The sequence below is a fragment of the Pseudoliparis swirei genome, chromosome 23, assembly GCF_029220125.1.
Source record: "Pseudoliparis swirei isolate HS2019 ecotype Mariana Trench chromosome 23, NWPU_hadal_v1, whole genome shotgun sequence".
Lineage (NCBI taxonomy): Eukaryota > Metazoa > Chordata > Actinopteri > Perciformes > Liparidae > Pseudoliparis > Pseudoliparis swirei.
Genome location: NC_079410.1, coordinates 506,493 through 526,795, shown reverse-complemented (window position 1 = coordinate 526,795; position 20,303 = coordinate 506,493). Strand labels below are relative to the sequence as shown.

Sequence of the window (20,303 nt, the reverse complement as noted above, 5' to 3'; positions counted from 1 at the left end):
AAAGTTCAGTGAGAGCAACCAAGGAGGATCTCTCTCCCAGAATGCATTGCTGTCATGTATTAATGCCGCATGCTAAAGTTTATCAGATGGATCTCAGTTTGTATTTGTAAAGGATGACGCCTTGATAACCACCAACGTTAGTCACAGAGTTCCACAAGGTTCTGTGCTGGGACCAATTTTATTTACCTTATACATGCTTCCTTTGGGCAATATTATCAGGAAACACTCCATAAACTTTCATTGTTATGCAGATGATACTCAACTATATTTATCGATAAAACCAGAGGAGAGCAACCAACTCTGTAAAATTCAAGCATGTCTTAAAGACATAAAAACATGGATGACCTGCAACTTCTTGATGTTAAACTCAGACAAAACAACCAAAGTAATTTCACTCTGAGCGCCTCAGAGATCAATTATCTGGTGATGTGGTTCCTGTAGAGGCATTGCTCTAGCTTCCAACACCATGTAAAGAACCTCTGTTCTCTTTGATCGGGTCCTTTAATCCACGTGAAGAACATCTCAAGGACTGCATTCTTTCATCTACGTTTAAACAATCAGGCACGTCTCAAAAAGATGCAGAACAATTGGTTCACGCGTTCGTTAATTCGAGACTGGATTACTGCAACTCCTCATTATCAGGCTGCTCTATAAGTCTCTTAGGTCAACTCCTTATTATCAGGCTGCTCTATAAGTCTCTTAGGTCAACTCCTTATTATCAGGTTGCTCTCTAAGTCTCTAAGGTCAACTCCTTATTATCAGGCTGCTCTATAAGTCTCTTAGGTCAACTCCTTATTATCAGGCTGCTCTATAAGTCTCTTAGGTCAACTCCTTATTATCATGCTGCTCTATAAGTCACTTAAGTCAACTCCTTATCAGGCTGCTCTATAAGTCTCTTAGGTCAACTCCTTATTATCAGGCTGCTCTATAAGTCTCTTAGGTCAACTCCTTATTATCAGGCTGCTCTATACGTCTCTTAGGTCAACTCCTTATTATCAGGCTGCTCTATAAGTCTCTTAGGTCAACTCCTTATTATCAGGCTGCTCTATAAGTCTCTTAAGTCAACTCCTTATTATCAGGCTGCTCTATAAGTCTCTTAGGTTAACTCCTTATCAGGCTGCTCTATAAGTCTCTTAGGTCAACTCCTTATCAGGCTGCTCTATAAGTCTCTGAGGTCAACTCCTTATCAGGCTGCTCTATAAGTCCCTATAGTCAACTCCTTATTATCAGGCTGCTCTATAAGTCTCTTAGGTCAACTCCTTATCAGGCTGCTCTATAAGTCTCTAGGTCAATTCCTTATTATCAGGCTGCCCATACGTCTCTTAGGTCAACTCCTTATTATCAGGCTGCTCTATGTCTCTGGGTCAACTCCTTGTCAGGCTGCTCTATGTCTCTTAAGTCAACTCCTTATTATCAGGCTGCTCTATACGTCTCTTAAGTCAACTCCTTATTATCAGGCTGCTCTATAAGTCTCTTAGGTCAACTCCTTATCAGGCTGCTCTATGTCTCTTAAGTCAACTCCTCATTATCAGGCTGCTCTATAAGTCTCTTAGGTCAACTCCTTATTATCAGGCTGCTCTATACGTCTCTTAGGTCAACTCCTTATAATAAGGAGTTGACCTAAGAGACTTATAGAGCAAACTGATAATAAGGAGTTGACTTCATAGACTGATAGAGCAGCCTGATGATAAGGAGTTGACCTAAGAGACTTATAGAGCAAACTGATAATAAGGAGTTGACTTAAGAGACTTATAGAGCAGCCTGATAATAAGGAGTTGACCTAAGAGACTTATAGAGCAGACTGATAATAAGGAGTTGACCTAAGAGACTTATAGAGCAGCCTGATAATAAGGAGTTGACCTAAGAGACTTATAGAGCAGCCTGATAATAAGGAGTTGACTTAAGAGACTTATAGAGCAGCCTGATAATAAGGAGTTGACCTAAGAGACTTATAGAGCAGCCTGATAATAAGGAGTTGACTTAAGAGATGTATAGAGCAGCCTGATAATAAGGAGTTGACTTCATAGACTGATAGAGCAGCCTGATGATAAGGAGTTGACCTAAGAGACTTATAGAGCAAACTGATAATAAGGAGTTGACTTAAGAGAACGTGAGAGCAGAGCAGCCTGATAATAAGGAGTTGATGAATTAAAGAGTCCTTGAGATGTTCTTCACGTGGACTTAAAGGTCAAGTCCTGATCCAGGAGAACAGAGGTCCTCTACGGGGTGTTGGTGCCAGAGCAATGTGGTCTACAGAAACCACTTCACCTGACCTCTGACCTCTGAGATGTTCAGTCAATCACTTCAGTTTGTCAGTTTCACATCAAGAAGTTTCAGCTCCTCATGTTTGATGTCTTTAAGACATCTTGAAGTTGAGCTCTTAATGGTTATTCAGGGTGAATTATGTTTAGTGAGGGATAACGAGGGTTACTAAGGGTTAAAGAGGTCAAGATGAGGTCACCTTGGTAAGCGTGGCTCCCATGTTAGTCATCACTGTTCAAGGCCCTGAGGTCAGTTGATGACTGTGACCACATCACACATCATGGGTCATGTCTAGCACACGTATGACAGGCAGCACGGTGGCTCAGTGTTAGCACTGTCGCCTCACAGCAAGAAGGCCCTGGGTTCGAATCCCGGTCGTTCCAGGTCCTTTCTGTGTGGAGCGTGTTCTCCTCATGTCTGCGTGGGTTTACTCCGGCGTATAGATGTGAATGAGTGTTGGTGGTGGGGGAGGGGCCGTAGGCGCTGATTGGGGGAGGGGCCGTAGGCGCTGATTGGGGGATGGGCCGTAGGCGCTGATTGGGGGAGGGGCCGTAGGCGCTGATTGGCTGCCACGCTTCCGTCAGTCTGCCCCAGGGCAGCTGTGGCTACTGATGTAGCTCACCACCACCGGGGTGTGTGTGTGTGTGTGTGGCTACTGCACTCAGTAAGTGACTTTGCGTGTCTTGAGACGCGCTCTATGAAATGAATGATTATTATGATTCATATGGGCGGAGTCACCAGAGCGCCGCTGCTCAGCAGGATCATGAAGATGATGAAGGTCTCAAAGTAGTTGTGTTCCACGATGGAGAAACAGGTTCTCCTGATGTTAGACCAGACCTTCCCTCGGCTGCGAGACGTGTCTACGTCCAGGAAGGGACAGCGGCCGTAACACTCTGGAGAGTAAACAACAACAAACAACACATGTTGTTATTAATGTGTTGATGGAGTGTGTGTGTGTGTGTGTGCGTACCGTCAGTGAAGCAGTCTTCAGGTGTGTTTGCCTCGTAATCTTCTTCTTCTCCGTCCTCGTGAGCTTCAGGAAGGTTGTGAACGGTGCTGCAGACGGATGACTCTTCACCCTGTGAGCAAGGTCAGGGTCAGGGTCGGCCTGGCTTCAGATTCCTCTGACAACAGGGTCAGGGTCAGCCTGGCTTCAGATTCCTCTGTTCCCTCCCTGAACACCAACGATTGATCAGAGTAAGGTCATCATTAACGAGACGTGTTCCTGGTCCTGAACGCTGCAGACGATCCACAGACGGAAGAATTCAACCTTTTGTTCCGTCTTATTAAGATCTGGAGTTTGTCTCCCAGCAGCTCAAAAGTGCTCATGACTTCACGAGTGAAGGGTTAGGGTTAAGGTGCGTTCACTCCAAAAGCGAAACTATTTTTTCCCGCGACCGAATCCCATGAGAAGTCAGCGTACAGATGCGTGTGGCTGCGATAGACGCCATATTTTCCCGGGCGGCACGTTTGGGCCATTTTTAGTGGCGCAATTTTCGCCCCGAGTTGAAATATTTCAACTTTGAGGCGTCATCTCGTAACTCGGCCAATCGTCTCTTGAGTTCTCTCTCGTAGCTGGAGGCGGAAGTCTTCCAGACGTAACAGTAACTTCATCGGTGAAAGTGACCGAGCTGAGTGAGCCTACGGGTGATGTCATGTATAACTCTATATAAATATTCATGTCACGAGGGCGTCGGTGTGTGGGACGTCCTCAACAAGTATAAAGCAGAACTAGTGGTGAGTTATTCTGGTGGAGGAGATGATAACGGTCTCTACGGAGACGAGACACGGAGATAAGCCCCGCCCCTCGCGGAGCATCTCGACGCTCATGGCGAGAACACGGTGAACGGTCGAGCGAGTAAACTCACGCGTTTTGGGCGACGCGAAAAATAGTTTCGCTTTTGGTGTGAAGGCTTCTTGAGGGTTAGGCCTTAGGGTTAGGATTTAGGGTTAGGCCTTAGAGTTAGGGTTAGGCCTTAGGGTTAGGACTTAGGGTTAGGCCTTAGGGTTAGGGTTAGGCCTTAGGGTTAGGATTTAGGGTTAGGCCTTAGAGTTAGGGTTAGGCCTTAGGGTTAGGCCTTAGGGTTAGGCCTTAGGGTTAGGCCTTAGGTCCCCCACACGTGGAGTCACAGTTTCATCTCTCCTGTCCTCTAGAACTATTCAAGGCTGAGATCCGACAACTCACAGGAGAACAAACAACTATTATCTAACTAAACGCGACGCTTCACAAAGAGAGACAACATGACATCTATTGTTCATCTGGTCACATGACATCTATTGTTCATCTGTTCACATGACATCTATTGTTCATCTGTTCACATGACATCTATTGTTCATCTGGTCACATGACATCTATTGTTCATCTGTTCACATGACATCTATTGTTCATCTGTTCACATGACATCTATTGTTCATCTAGTCACATGACATCTAGTGTTCAGCTGGTCACATGACATCTATTGTTCATCTGTTCACATGACATCTATTGTTCATCTAGTCACATGACATCTATTGTTCATCTGGTCACATGACATCTATTGTTCATCTAGTCTCATGACATCTATTGTTCATCTAGTCACATGACATCTATTGTTCATCTGGTCACATGACATCTATTGTTCATCTGGTCACATGACATCTATTGTTCATCTAGTCACATGACATCTATTGTTCATCTGGTCACATGACATCTATTGTTCATCTAGTCACATGACATCTATTGTTCATCTGGTCACATGACATCTATTGTTCATCTGGTCACATGACATCTATTGTTCATCTGGTCACATGACATCTATTGTTCATCTAGTCACATGACATCTATTGTTCATCTGGTCACATGACATCTATTGTTCATCTAGTCACATGACATCTATTGTTCATCTAGTCTCATGACATCTATTGTTCATCTGGTCACATGACATCTATTGTTTATCTGGTCACATGACATCTATTGGTCACCTGGTCACATGACATCTATTGTTCATCTGGTCACATGACATCTATTGTTCATCTGGTCACATGACAACTATTGTTCATCTGGTCACATGACATCTATTGTTCATCTGGTCACATGACATCTATTGTTCATCTGTTCACATGACATCTATTGTTCATCTGGTCACATGACATCTATTGTTCATCTGGTCACATGACATCTATTGTTCATCTAGTCACATGACATCTATTGTTCACCTGGTCACATGACATCTATTGTTCATCTGGTCACATGACATCTATTGTTCATCTGGTCACATGACAACTATTGTTCATCTGGTCACATGACATCTATTGTTCATCTGGTCACATGACATCTATTGTTCATCTGTTCACATGACATCTATTGTTCATCTGGTCACATGACATCTATTGTTCATCTGGTCACATCTATTGTTCATCTGGTCACATGACATCTATTGTTCACCTGGTCACATGACATCTATTGTTCATCTGGTCACATGACATCTATTGTTCATCTAGTCACATGACATCTATTGTTCACCTGGTCACATGACATCTATTGTTCATCTGGTCACATGACATCTATTGTTCATCTGGTCACATGACAACTATTGTTCATCTGGTCACATGACATCTATTGTTCATCTGGTCACATGACATCTATTGTTCATCTGTTCACATGACATCTATTGTTCATCTGGTCACATGACATCTATTGTTCATCTGGTCACATCTATTGTTCATCTGGTCACATGACATCTATTGTTCACCTGGTCACATGACATCTATTGTTCACCTGGTCACATGATATCTATTGTTCATCTGGTCACATGACATCTATTGTTCATCTAGTCACATGACATCTATTGTTCATCTGGTCACATGACTCTCTGGCTCTCTCCGAAGGCGGTCGCATTTTTTCTCTCCCTCCCCCTTCCCATGATCTTCCCTTCCCTGCTTGGCTTCTCTCGTCATGTCTTGTTTGTCTCTATACTGGAGAGACTCTCTACGCATCGCTCTTCGAACTAAAAACCATGGACGTAATCAACTGGTCCTTAAACGCAATTGACACCATCTTCTCGACGAGAAGCTCGGGTTCGGGGGAACCTGCCTGTCCTGCTGGGACGAATGTTGCTGGATACACGATGGACGCGTGGGGGAAGTGGCGGGTCTTGTGCCTAGCACCACTCTCCGTGGAGGACGAGAAGACATCTACCTATTCGGAACTATGATTACAGGATTTCTGCTGTTTGGATTTGGCGCTGCCCTGGCTTATCGGAAAATTAAGGAAACGGTGACAGCTGTAAAAGCCCCTAAGGCTGCCCGACATGATTGACGCGTTGGGTAGAGTTGTTGGCACTCAGACTGTGGCATTAAACCGCCAGAATGATAACATCGTGGAGAAGCTGACGGCTCTGCAAATGAAAGTGGATCGATTTGAAATTCTATTGGCAAACGGGAGGAAGATGGAGGAATAGTGGTTGCGCAAAAATGCAGCTACTGGAAGACCAAACAATCCCAATCTTATCTGCTGGGCTCCCTTACCCGGACGGGCCTTGGCCAAGGCCGGTACTGGGAAAACAACTCCCCCGGAGATCACTGAAAAGAGAATCTCTCTCATTCCTTCCCCTATCCACAGACACCTGTGGTTGTTTTCTCCCCAGGACCCTTCAAGGCTATCTCCATGGCAACGACCATCTTGCGGACTGAGAACTCTGTCTGTTGTGGCCTGGGGGAGGACGACATACCAGAACACGCACACGAACTTTCAATAATACTGATTCGCATTCACTACCCCCTCCCCATCCCACGCCTTCGCCTGCTTTTCACCCCAGTGTGACCGGACGGGCTGTGCTGGCGCTGCTGTGTTGGCGCGGACCGCTGGCTGCTTGTCGGTGCTGGTTACCTTCTGCCCCAATGGATGGGCTTAGATCACCCAGTTGTTGGATTACCTCCCTCCCCTTCCTACTCGTTGCAAGTCATGTCTAAAATGTATGTGCTTATGTGCTAAGGTGTTTTTTTCCTGCTCCCACACTGTACCCCTCTCGGGGCATAGTCGGGGGGTTGGTGTTTTTTCTCGCCTTCTTCCCTCATGTTATGCTGTAATCTTTCATCCACCTTTCTTGTAATTTCGATGCTTTTGTACCTGTACTCTGGCAAACGACAAATAAATATATCAATCAATCATCAATCAATGACATCTATTGTTCATCTGGTCACATGACATCTATTGTTCATCTAGTCACATGACATCTATTGTTCATCTGGTCACATGACATCTATTGTTCATCTGGTCACATGACATCTATTGTTCATCTAGTCACATGACATCCATTGTTCATCTGGTCACATGACATCTATTGATCCTCCTCAGTTCTCTCCTGAAGGTTTTTTTATAACGTGTTTCCACCTGAAAGGGTTTTTTCTATTTCTTTGTCATTGTTCCTGATTTGGGTTAGAGGCCAAAGGTCAAAGGTCAGGGATGTCTATGTGTACAGGCTAATTTGTAACATTGGGCTCTACAAAAAGAACTGGATCGAGTGTGTTTCCTGTTCTAGTCCTGTATGTATTGTGATGTTTTATTGTAGTCTAATGTTGTTTATTTGCAATCGATGTTTTAATCTTCCAATATCTTGTAACATAAATATCCGCATTAACATAAATGTAACGCAGATATTTGTGTTCACATTTTATCTCAACTTGATGCACTAGAGTTCAATCTTAGGTGAAATGCAGAAATTTAGGAACAATAAAATAGAATTGAATAAAATAAAATAGAATTGAATAAAATAAAATAGAATTGAATAAAATAAAATAGAATAAAATGCAAAAAAACCGGAATAATGTTCTATTTCATCCTTCCTGACCGCCAGAGGCGGTTCTTAGCACTGGATATCTTCCGTCTTGCGCATAGCAGGTCGAGTATTAATAACGACAAAGTCACCCGTGACCTCGGATGACCCGCCCACCGGGTATAAGTTCCGGTGTCATCCCGAGATCAGTTCTTTTTCATCTTCTCGCAAATGCAGGCTAACGGAATTACTACGTTAGCATCAGCTAAAGCTGAAGTTGAACTGAAGCTCGTCGCGGGGAGCCTTGTGACCAAATGGTCGGAGTTGCGATCCGTCGCCCTCCAGAGGCTGCGACGAGCTCTCCTCCGAGGAGGAGGACGTTGCATTCTCTACGGCGGACCGGAGAACGCACGGGTTTTTCTCGGTCTTCACCAGAGCACCTTCACCGCGAAGCTTCAATCGGGTGAGATCGAATACAATTGTTGTCTATGACGGCATATCCCACAGGAGCAGAGCTCTCGTTCCTGCTAACTGTGTGCTAACGAGAGCGCGTCCGCTCGGTGTCGCCAGGCTGCTACACCGGCGCGACCGGCTCTCTGTAGCGGTGGGATAGCGTGTGTGTTGACTATGGTAGCATTGCCGCCGTGCATAGCTAGCAGAGTGTGTCCACTCAGGCTAACGGAGCCTACGCTAAATCCGACAGCTACCTCCTGTTCCACAGGACCTCGGCCCAAGTAGCGGAGCGCTCTCGCTCAGGCTACTGTGGGCGATTACAGCGCTAACGAGAGCGCGTCCGCTCGTTGCGGCTGGATGCCACACTGCTACACTGCTACCGGCTTCCAGTGAGCAGAGCGTCCCGCTCAGGCTCACCGGGGGGACGCTAGGGAGGCTATAAGTCGATACTGATGCATACGTGCACATGTACCTCCATGACATCGCCGTTGTTGCAGCTAGCAGAGCGTCTCCACTCAGGCTGCCACGCTAATGCTGACAGACCAGAGGAGTGAAGTGTGTCCTCACTCTCTCACTAGACATGCTGGGTTCTGACCCGTGCTCACGGGATCAGCGTCTACAGTAGCGCAGAGCTCTCGCTCAGGCTTACTGGGAGGACACCAGTAAGTACAGTGGCCATACTAGTGGAGAGGGTCCTCGAAGAGACCTGCCCTCTCACTACGACTGTTTCCACAGGACCTGCTCCCCCGTAGCACAGGCCTTCGCCCAGGCTACTCGTGGGATGCTTGTAATCACAGCTACTGTACTAGTCAAGCGTGTCCTCACTTCCTCTCTCTAGAGAGGCTGTTCTCTAGACCGCTTTCTAAACTGTCTCCACGGTACCCGTTTCCACAGTAACAGAGTGCTCTCGCTTAAGTTTACTGATAGGACACCAGTAATCACAGCTACTGTATTGAAGAGGTGTCCTCGCTCTAGACGGACTGTCTCTGTCCTGCTCCACAGGACCTGGGCCACAGTAGCGGAGTGCTACTGCTGCGACCCTAGCTGCTACAGCTACCGTACTAGTGAGGGCAGTGGTGGCTGATACCCTCACTAGACGGGCTGTCTCCGTCCTGCTCCACAGGACCTGGGCCACAGTAGCAGAGTCCTACTGCTGCGACCCCCAGCAGCTACAGCTACCGTACGAGTGAGGGCAGCGTTACGCTCTCCCCTCACTAGACGGGCTGTCTCTGTCCTGCTCCACAGGACCTGCGCTGCAGTAGCGGAGTGCGCTCGCTCTAGCTCCTGCTAGCACCCCAACAGACAGGTCAGGTCAGCTCCAGGCCAGCCGACCAGTTGCAAGGGTATCCTCAGGGAAGGGGTCCGCCCCACCGGGAGGTCGCCACAGCAGACTCCCGCCTCTCAAGGTGGGGCGCAGTCTGGCGGTACAGGACTTCCAGAGGACAGTCTATTCGCGACACTTGGGTCTGGAGCCACAGGCCATGCACCTAGCGCTCAAACAGTTCCTGCCATACTTGGGAGGGAATATGTACTTGTTGGGCGAGACATCGCCTCAACCACGTGTTGACTTGAACCTCCAGGGGTCTCTAGGGCTGCAGAGCTGCTACGGAGCTCCCGTGCCCTTCTGACTTTTCTTACTCCGGTAATCCTTCACCTGACCAATGGTCGGGCGAGATATCGACCAGGAGAACGGAACCAGGGCGTTCCCCACATTTCCGCTGATCTTGCCAACTACTCGGGGTCTTCAACAGGGCCACCGAATTTTGCTGGTGGCCCCCTTGCGTCCAGCCAGGACTTGGTTCCCCTGGCTGCACAGACTTCGCTGTGAGACGCCACAGTGCCTCGCTGACATGCGGGACCCCTAGCACAGCTAGATGGTGGGACCTGCCATCCCAATCCCGGCCGTGCCCAACAAAGGGCTTGGCCGCAGGAGAGCAGAAGCAGCTGAACAGAATCAGTCCAAAGGACTATTCTAAACGCCAGAGTGCTATCCGTCTACAAGACATGTGCAGATCGAAGCCGCTTCCCGACCAGCGGACGGAGGGACCCAGTACGGTGCCTCGTGCCTACGGTACTCACGCCTCCGTCATCCCTTCGAACCCTTGGCAGAGGCAGAGCTGTGGTTGCTGTCGGCAAAGACCTTTCATCCTTGCCATAACTGCGGCAGAGCAAGTAGGCAAGCTACACGCCCTGTCGGTCAATGAGCCTTGTCTGAGGGGAACTCGGAGGGCTCGGGTGTCACACTGCGGCCTAAGGCAGTGGCTTCCCCCAAAGGTGCTGGCACGCTCGGGTCTCAACCAGCCTGTCCAGCCTGCACAGCTTGACCACCATAACTAGTCAGTTAGGGTGGATCTAAGAAGGGCTATGCCACTGCAGAACAGTGCCTGTTCCACTAGATAGTGGAGGCCATTGCCTGTGCATAGGTGGTGAACGTCCGTGCTCTGCCATCCAGAGCAGGGTGTTCTACCAACAGCGTTCCCACATCACGGGCGACCCTGAGAGGTATGCCTGTAGGGAATATAGGTGTATATGTATGCAACAGCCTCAGGGGCATCGTTGAGCACATTCACCAGAGACTACAGAGTGAACGGGAACACCCTCCATGCATTGCAGGTGGTTCTCCGTCCAGATCCTCTGCTTGAGTCATATGAGGTAGTTTCCTTGGGATTCCTCGTGACTCTGTTGATATAAGTCATCCAGTGCTAAGCACCGCCTCTGGCGGTCAGGAAGGATGAAATAGAACGCAAGTTACGTATGTAACTATGGTTCTATGAATCCTGGATGACCGCCAGAGTTCTTGGTCACTCGGAATCTCGTGAGTTCGCGAGAAGATTCCGTAGAACTGATCTCGGGATGACACCGGAACTTATACCCGGTGGGCGGGTCATCCGAGGTCACGGGTGACTTTGTCGTTATTAATACTCGACCTGCTATGCGCAAGACGGAAGATATCCAGTGCTAAGCACCGCCTCTGGCGGTCATCCAGGATTCATAGAACCATAGTTACATACGTAACTTGCGTTTACATGGGAGTGCTGTTCTTCATTCTCTTCTTCGTCCTCTTCATCATCATTGTCACGGATCTCAAAGTCGGACTCAGCCTCGGCGATCGGGACCGTCAGACAGGGAATGATGTCATCGTTGTTTGTCAGGTTGCCATGGTTACAGTCGAGGTTCTTGACCTCTGGCCCCGCCTGGCTTGAGGTCACAAAGGTCAAAGGTAAGATCACCTTCGTCGTCCGATTGTCTTCCTCACTGTCGACCGCTAACGAGGAAATTCACAAATATGAAAAACCAGTTAGTCAAAATACATTCAGTCATGAATTCATGATTTAAAGAACTTCAACGGTTTGAAATCATAGTGAATATTTAATCTGAATATAAACAATCAAAACACCTGAAACAATCAATACATAGAGTATCTGCTGTAGTACCAGGTCTGGTCCCACCGATGTGGTCTGGGTCTACGTGGTTCTTCTTTCCAGTGATAGTCCAGATCTGTTCCAGGATCCAAGACGCAGCCCGACTGATCCGGTTCATGGCGATCTGCAGGTTGTTCTCCCCCTCGTCTTCTGGAGCCGCCAGGTTACTGAAAGAGCTCAGCAGCAGGGCCAGGAACAGGTTCAGGACCTGAAACGAGACCAGGAACAGGTTCAGGACCTGAAACGAGACCAGGGACCGGTTCAGGACCTGAAACGAGACCAGGAACAGGTTCAGGACCTGAAACGAGACCAGGAACAGGTTCAGGACCTGAAACGAGACCAGGGACAGGTTCAGGACCTGAAACGAGACCAGGGACAGGTTCAGGACCTGAAACGTGACCAGGGACAGGTTCAGGACCTGAAACGAGACCAGGGACCGGTTCAGGACCTGAAACGAGACCAGGGACAGGTTCAGGACCTGAAACGTGATCAGGGACAGGTTCAGGACCTGAAACGAGACCAGGGACAGGTTCAGGACCTGAAACGTGACTGTAAAGAATATATATTATAGCTTAGCACAGCCTAGTATTGTTTGCATAAATATTATGTGTAAGATGGAAAACACTGAATGGAAGTTAAAATCTCCAGCGGAGCACTCTGGTGTCTGAGCTGATCTAAAGAAAGATAACAGTGACACCTAAGGAATGTTGATGTAAACCCCCCTTCTGCACTGCACTCATCAAAGAAGATGACTAGAGAAAGAGCTCATTGTATTCATAGTTTAGAAAGAGCAATCACAGTCCTTACCTCGTCGGGAGGATAGATAACAAGGGTCCAGATGGGGCCATTTATTCTCTTTTTTGGACACTTTAAGCCCTCACTGTCTCTCCTCACTGACCCCCCCCTTCACCGATCCCCCTCACACGCACACACTCACACGTGGGAAGAAGCCCCCCCCGGTGTGTGGACGACCTTCGGAGAAGATCCAGGCCTCATCCCTGAAGAGATAAGGCCCGAAGGAAGTCTTCTTACAAGAGAGGGACTATTAAATCAACTACCTCCCCTTCTCTCTTTTCCTTTCACAACATATGAACGCATTGGCAGACCACAAGAACCAATGAAGGAGCAACAACGGCGGAAGTAGAGAAACAAGGGCCAATGAGAAAACCCCACCCCTTATCTCCTGACCAATCAGAACTGGTCCGTTCGGGTATTTAAAATGGCCGAACACTCCGAACCGGCATCCCTTCTCCAGCCCTGAAGCCATTGGTAACAGGTTTGGATTTGGGTCCATGCGCATGATTGTCTATTTTGTATCCTGATTTTGAATAAACGCTTTATAGATTTAAAGTAGAAGTCTACCGCTCTTTCCTCCAGTGAGTGTCGTCCAGGTGGTGTGTCGCTGTCCAACTCTAACATGACCAGGGACAGGTTCAGGACCTGAAACGAGACCAGGGACCGGTTCAGGACCTGAAACGAGACCAGGGACAGGTTCAGGACCTGAAACGAGACCAGGGACCGGTTCAGGACCTGAAACGAGACCAGGGACAGGTTCTAGACCTGAAACGAGACCAGGGACAGGTTCAGGACCTGAAACGAGACCAGGAACAGGTTCAGGACCTGAAACGAGACCAGGGACAGGTTCAGGACCTGAAACGAGACCAGGGACAGGTTCAGGACCTGAAACGAGACCAGGGACAGGTTCAGGACCTGAAACGAGACCAGGGACAGGTTCAGGACCTGAAACGAGACCAGGGACAGGTTCTAGACCTGAAACGAGACCAGGGACAGGTTCAGGACCTGAAACGAGACCAGGGACAGGTTCAGGACCTGAAACGAGACCAGGGACAGGTTCAGGACCTGAAACGAGACCAGGGACAGGTTCAGGACCTGAAACGTGACCAGGGACAGGTTCAGGACCTGAAACGAGACCAGGGACAGGTTCAGGACCTGAAACGAGACCAGGGACAGGTTCAGGACCTGAAACGAGACCAGGGACAGGTTCTAGACCTGAAACGAGACCAGGGACAGGTTCAGGACCTGAAACGAGACCAGGGACAGGTTCTAGACCTGAAACGAGACCAGGGACAGGTTCAGGACCTGAAACGAGACCAGGGACAGGTTCAGGACCTGAAACGAGACCAGGGACAGGTTCAGGACCTGAAACGAGACCAGGGACAGGTTCAGGACCTGAAACGTGACCAGGGACAGGTTCAGGACCTGAAACGAGACCAGGGACAGGTTCAGGACCTGAAACGAGACCAGGGACAGGTTCTAGACCTGAAACGAGACCAGGGACAGGTTCAGGACCTGAAACGAGACCAGGGACAGGTTCAGGACCTAAAACGAGACCAGGGACAGGTTCAGAACCTGAAACGAGACCAGGGACAGGTTCAGGACCTGAAACGAGACCAGGGACAGGTTCAGGACCTGAAACGAGACCAGGGACAGGTTCAGGACCTGAAACGAGACCAGGGACAGGTTCAGGACCTGAAACGAGACCAGGGACCGGTTCAGGACCTGAAACGAGACCAGGGACAGGTTCAGGACCTGAAACGAGACCAGGGACAGGTTCTAGACCTGAAACGAGACCAGGGACAGGTTCTAGACCTGAAACGAGACCAGGGACAGGTTCTAGACCTGAAACGTGACCAGGGACAGGTTCAGGACCTGAAACGAGACCAGGGACAGGTTCAGGACCTGAAACGAGACCAGGGACAGGTTCAGGACCTAAAACGAGACCAGGGACAGGTTCAGGACCTGAAACGAGACCAGGGACCGGTTCAGGACCTGAAACGAGACCAGGAACAGGTTCAGGACCTGAAACGTGACCAGGGACAGGTTCTAGACCTGAAACGAGACCAGGAACAGGTTCAGGACCTGAAACGAGACCAGGGACAGGTTCAGGACCTGAAACGAGACCAGGGACCGGTTCAGCTCCTGAAACGAGACCAGGGACAGGTTCAGGACCTGAAACGAGACCAGGGACAGGTTCAGGACCTGAAACGAGACCAGGGACAGGTTCAGGACCTAAAACGAGACCAGGGACAGGTTCTAGACCTGAAACGAGACCAGGGACAGGTTCAGGACCTGAAACGAGACCAGGGACAGATTCAGGACCTGAAACGTGACCAGGGACAGGTTCAGGACCTGAAACGAGACCAGGGACAGGTTCAGGACCTAAAACGAGACCAGGGACAGGTTCTAGACCTGAAACGAGACCAGGGACAGGTTCAGGACCTGAAACGAGACCAGGGACAGGTTCAGGACCTGAAACGAGACCAGGGACAGGTTCTAGACCTGAAACGAGACCAGGGACAGGTTCAGGACCTGAAACGAGACCAGGGACAGGTTCAGGACCTGAAACGAGACCAGGGACAGGTTCAGGACCTGAAACGAGACCAGGGACAGGTTCTAGACCTGAAACGAGACCAGGGACAGGTTCAGGACCTGAAACGAGACCAGGGACAGGTTCAGGACCTGAAACGAGACCAGGGACAGGTTCTAGACCTGAAACGAGACCAGGGACAGGTTCTAGACCTGAAACGAGACCAGGGACAGGTTCAGGACCTGAAACGAGACCAGGGACAGGTTCTAGACCTGAAACGAGACCAGGGACAGGTTCTAGACCTGAAACGTGACCAGGGACAGGTTCAGGACCTGAAACGAGACCAGGGACCGGTTCAGGACCTGAAACGAGACCAGGGACAGGTTCAGGACCTGAAACGAGACCAGGGACAGGTTCAGGACCTGAAACGAGACCAGGGACAGGTTCTAGACCTGAAACGAGACCAGGGACAGGTTCAGGACCTGAAACGAGACCAGGGACAGGTTCAGGACCTGAAACGAGACCAGGGACAGGTTCAGGACCTGAAACGAGACCAGGGACAGGTTCAGGACCTAAAACGTGACCAGGGACAGGTTCTAGACCTGAAACGTGACCAGGGACAGGTTCAGGACCTGAAACGAGACCAGGGACAGGTTCAGGACCTGAAACGAGACCAGGGACAGGTTCAGGACCTGAAACGAGACCAGGAACAGGTTCAGGACCTGAAACGAGACCAGGAACAGGTTCAGGACCTGAAACGAGACCAGGGACAGGTTCTAGACCTGAAACGAGACCAGGGACAGGTTCAGGACCTGAAACGAGACCAGGGACAGGTTCAGGACCTAAAACGTGACCAGGGACAGGTTCTAGACCTGAAACGTGACCAGGGACAGGTTCAGGACCTAAAACGAGACCAGGGACAGGTTCAGGACCTAAAACGTGACCAGGGACAGGTTCTAGACCTGAAACGTGACCAGGGACAGGTTCAGGACCTGAAACGAGACCAGGAACAGGTTCAGGACCTGAAACGTGACCAGGGACAGGTTCAGGACCTGAAACGAGACCAGGAACAGGTTCAGGACCTAAAACGTGACCAGGGACAGGTTCTAGACCTGAAACGTGACCAGGGACAGGTTCTAGACCTGAAACGTGACCAGGGACAGGTTCTAGACCTGAAACGAGACCAGGGACAGGTTCAGGACCTGAAACGAGACCAGGAACAGGTTCAGGACCTAAAACGTGACCAGGGACAGGTTCTAGACCTGAAACGTGACCAGGGACAGGTTCAGGACCTGAAACGAGACCAGGGACAGGTTCAGGACCTGAAACGAGACCAGGGACAGGTTCAGGACCTGAAACGAGACCAGGGACAGGTTCAGGACCTGAAACGAGACCAGGGCTAGATGCAGGACCTGGACTTTGATTTGTTTAGAACTGTCAGACCTGGTTTTCAGTTTCTGTGTTCCCCATCAAGCTTGACCCCCAACCTTTGACCCCAGACCTCGATCAGTTTGCTGCGACAGCGGGCCGGATGGAGGCCTACAATACTGAACCCAGACAGAACCTGTACTGCACTGCACTCTGGGTAATACTCCCCTCAATCACAATCACAAGCTCATTGAGCCGGAACACAGTGAGTGGATCAGGCTCCTGTGGTCGGAGAACTCGGGTTACACCTTCGTAACCATCGGCCTAACACCACGAGGAAGAGACGGCAATGTGTTGGGAGAGCGATGAGTTATTGTCGTCATGGCGACGGTCATCCACAGACGAGGCCAGTGTATCAGCAGGATGGCCATGAAGAGGACCTCCGCCCTCAGGCAGCACTCAGCCGGCCTGCAGCTCCTCCCTCTTCAGTGAACAAGAGCCCAAGAGAAAAAGACGAGCCGAGTCATGCTTAGCTTAGCGGTGGACCTCCGGAACCAGTGATCAATAAACGGGGCCGGTCACACTCAGGCACTCTAAACATAGACACATGCTTCGTATCTTTGTGAAGACAGGGACTCACCACCAGGTTTCCGATAACAAGGACCATCATGAAGACGATCAGACACATGGTCTGACCCGAGACCTCCATGCAGTCCCACATGGTCTCAATCCACTCGCCACACAGGACCCTGAATATGATGAGGAAGGCGTGGAAGAAGTCGTACATGTGCCAGCGGGGGAGTTCGCAGTCAAGTGCGATGCGACAGACGCAGTCTTTGTAGTTCTTCCCAAAAACCTGCATGCCCACAACAGCGAAGATGAAGACGATGATGGCCAGGACCAGAGTCAGGTTCCCCAGAGCACCCACCGAGTTCCCGATGATCTTTATCAACATGTTGAGGGTCGGCCACGACTTCGCCAGCTTAAACACTCGCATCTGGACATGAGTCAGGCAGGAGAACAGGTGAGAAGACAGACAGGTAGACAGGTAGGCAGACAGACAGGCAGACAGACAGGTAGACAGGCAGACAGACAGGCAGACAGACAGGTAGACAGACAGGTAGACAGACAGACAGACAGGTAGACAGACAGGTAGATAGACAGACAGACAGACAGACAGGTAGACAGAGAGGTAGACAGACATGTAGACAGACAGACAGGTAGACAGAGAGGTAGACAGACAGGTAGACAGACAGGTAGATAGGGAGACAGACAGGTAGACAGGGAGACAGACAGGTAGACAGACGGGTAGACAGGTAGACAGACAGGCAGACAGACAGGTAGACAGACAGGTAGACAGACAGGTGGACAGACACGTAGACAGACAGGTAGACAGAGAGGTGGACAGACAGGTAGACATACAGGTAGACAGACAGGTAGACAGACATGTAGACAGAGAGGTAGACAGACAGGTAGACAGACAGGTAGACAGGGAGACAGACAGGTAGACAGGGAGGTAGACAGACAGGTAGACAGAGAGGTGGACAGACAGGTAGACAGACAGGTAGACAGAGAGGTAGACAGACAGGTAGACAGACAGGTAGACAGACAGGTAGACAGGGAGACAGACAGGTAGACAGAGAGGTGGACAGACAGGTAGACAGACAGGTAGACAGGTAGACAGACAGGTAGACAGGTAGACAGACAGGTAGACAGAGAGGTGGACAGACAGGTAGACAGACAGGTAGACAGACAGGTAGACAGACAGGTAGACAGAGAGGTAGACAGACAGGTAGACAGAGAGGTGGACAGACAGGTAGACAGAGAGGTGGACAGACAGGTAGACGTGTAGACAGACAGGTAGACAGTCAGGTAGACAGGGAGACAGACAGGTAGACAGGGAGGTAGACAGACATGTAGACAGACAGGTAGACAGAGAGGTGGAAAGACAGGTAGACAGACAGGTAGACAGAGAGGTGGACAGACAGGTAGACAGGGAGACAGACAGGTAGACAGACAGGTAGACAGACAGATAGACAGACAGGTAGACAGAGAGACAGACAGATAGACAGACAGGTAGACAGAGAGACAGACAGGTAGACAGGGAGACAGACAGGTAGACAGACAGGTAGACAGGTAGACAGACAGGGAGACAGAGAGGTGGACAGACAGGTAGACAGACAGGTAGACAGACGGGTAGACAGACAGGTAGACGGACAGGTAGACGGACAGGTAGACAGGTAGACAGACGGGTAGACAGACAGGTAGACAGAGAGGTGGACAGACAGGTAGACAGACAGGTAGACAGGGAGACAGACAGGTAGACAGGTAGACAGACAGGTAGACAGACAGGTAGACAGGTAGACGGACAGGTAGACAGGTAGACAGACGGGTAGACAGACAGGTAGACAGAGAGGTGGACAGACAGGTAGACAGACAGGTAGACAGACAGACAGGTAGTCAGACAGGTAGACAGACAGGTAGACAGGGAGACAGACAGGTAGACAGACAGACAGGTAGACAGACAGGTAGACAGGGAGACAGACAGGTAGACAGACAGACAGGTAGACAGACAGGTAGACAGACAGACAGGTAGACAGACAGGTAGACAGAGAGGCAGACAGACAGGTAGACAGAGAGGTGGACAGACAGGTAGACAGACAGGGAGACAGACAGGTAGACAGACAGGTAGACAGACAGGTAGACAGACAGGTAGACAGGTAGACAGACAGGTAGACAGGTAGACAGAGAGGTAGACAGACAGGTAGACAGACAGGCAGACAGGTAGACAGACAGGTAGACAGAGAGGTAGACAGACAGGTAGACAGACAGGTAGACAGACAGGTAGACAGAGAGGTAGACAGACAGGTAGACAGACAGGCAGACAGGTAGACAGACAGGTAGACAGGTAGACAGAGAGGTAGACAGACAGGTAGACAGTAATCTAATTGGTTTTAAAACTCAAATAAGTGATGATAATTCACACTGACCAATCGGAAGGAGCGCAGCACAGATAGGCCCTGAACGTTGGCCAATCCCAGCTCTACCAGACTCATGGTGACGATGATGCTGTCAAAGATGTTCCAGCCCACCTGCAGCCATGGCAACAGAACAATCACACACACGTCACCGTGGAAGCAGCTGCCAATCATCCCGCTGAGCTGAGCTGCAGCCACAAAGTCAAACAATCGGGTCTTTTGCCTTTTTCAACCTTTTTATTGAGCTCGATTTCAAATGTCATGAGGTGAAAGAACTTCGGAAAAGTCGTTGACCGCAGAACAGAAAACAGACGGGCTCTGACCTGGAAGTAGTAGTACGGGTCCATGGCCACAAGTTTTAGGACCATCTCAGCTGTGAAGATCCCTGTGAAGACCTGAGGGGGGTCAGAGGTTAGCAGAAAAAGGCTGTTGAATGAACGGGGGTCGTGCCCTCGCGGTGCTCTCGGCCTGACAGAGTGACAACGGATGGCGGCCAATACACAAAAGAACATCATGAAAAATAAATCTCTTTTTTATAAAGATCTTTTCAATATTTTCAGTACTGTAATTTTCAGCCATGAACTCAGCAGCTATGACAAAAGACCATGATCATTCAGTCTCTAACGTTCTCTCTGCATCAACAAGGGAACAGGTCTTTGACTTCCATGAAGCAGTCACAGAACCTCAGAATGAGCCTGATTGGACACGCCTCATCTGGTGTTCCACTGATGGTTCTGTG

At 49.6% G+C, this 20,303-nt stretch overlaps 1 protein-coding gene across 1 annotated transcript in view; it reads right to left on the bottom strand.

Annotated features, from left to right (window-relative positions):
- scn4ab (sodium channel, voltage-gated, type IV, alpha, b) overlaps nucleotides 1-19,959 on the bottom strand; it is a 34,592-nt gene extending 14,633 nt beyond the window's left edge. Inside the window, exons 1-7 of the mRNA XM_056406283.1 lie at nucleotides 19,888-19,959; nucleotides 19,577-19,678; nucleotides 17,227-17,583; nucleotides 11,918-12,098; nucleotides 11,497-11,733; nucleotides 3,233-3,352; nucleotides 3,001-3,155 (exon numbers count right to left, since the gene is read on the bottom strand). Coding sequence (XP_056262258.1) covers nucleotides 3,001-3,155; nucleotides 3,233-3,352; nucleotides 11,497-11,733; nucleotides 11,918-12,098; nucleotides 17,227-17,583; nucleotides 19,577-19,678; nucleotides 19,888-19,932 — 1,197 coding nt within the window. The 5' untranslated portion in view covers nucleotides 19,933-19,959. The remainder of the gene's footprint in view (nucleotides 1-3,000; nucleotides 3,156-3,232; nucleotides 3,353-11,496; nucleotides 11,734-11,917; nucleotides 12,099-17,226; nucleotides 17,584-19,576; nucleotides 19,679-19,887) is intronic.
- Between the last annotated feature and the right edge of the window lie 344 nt (nucleotides 19,960-20,303).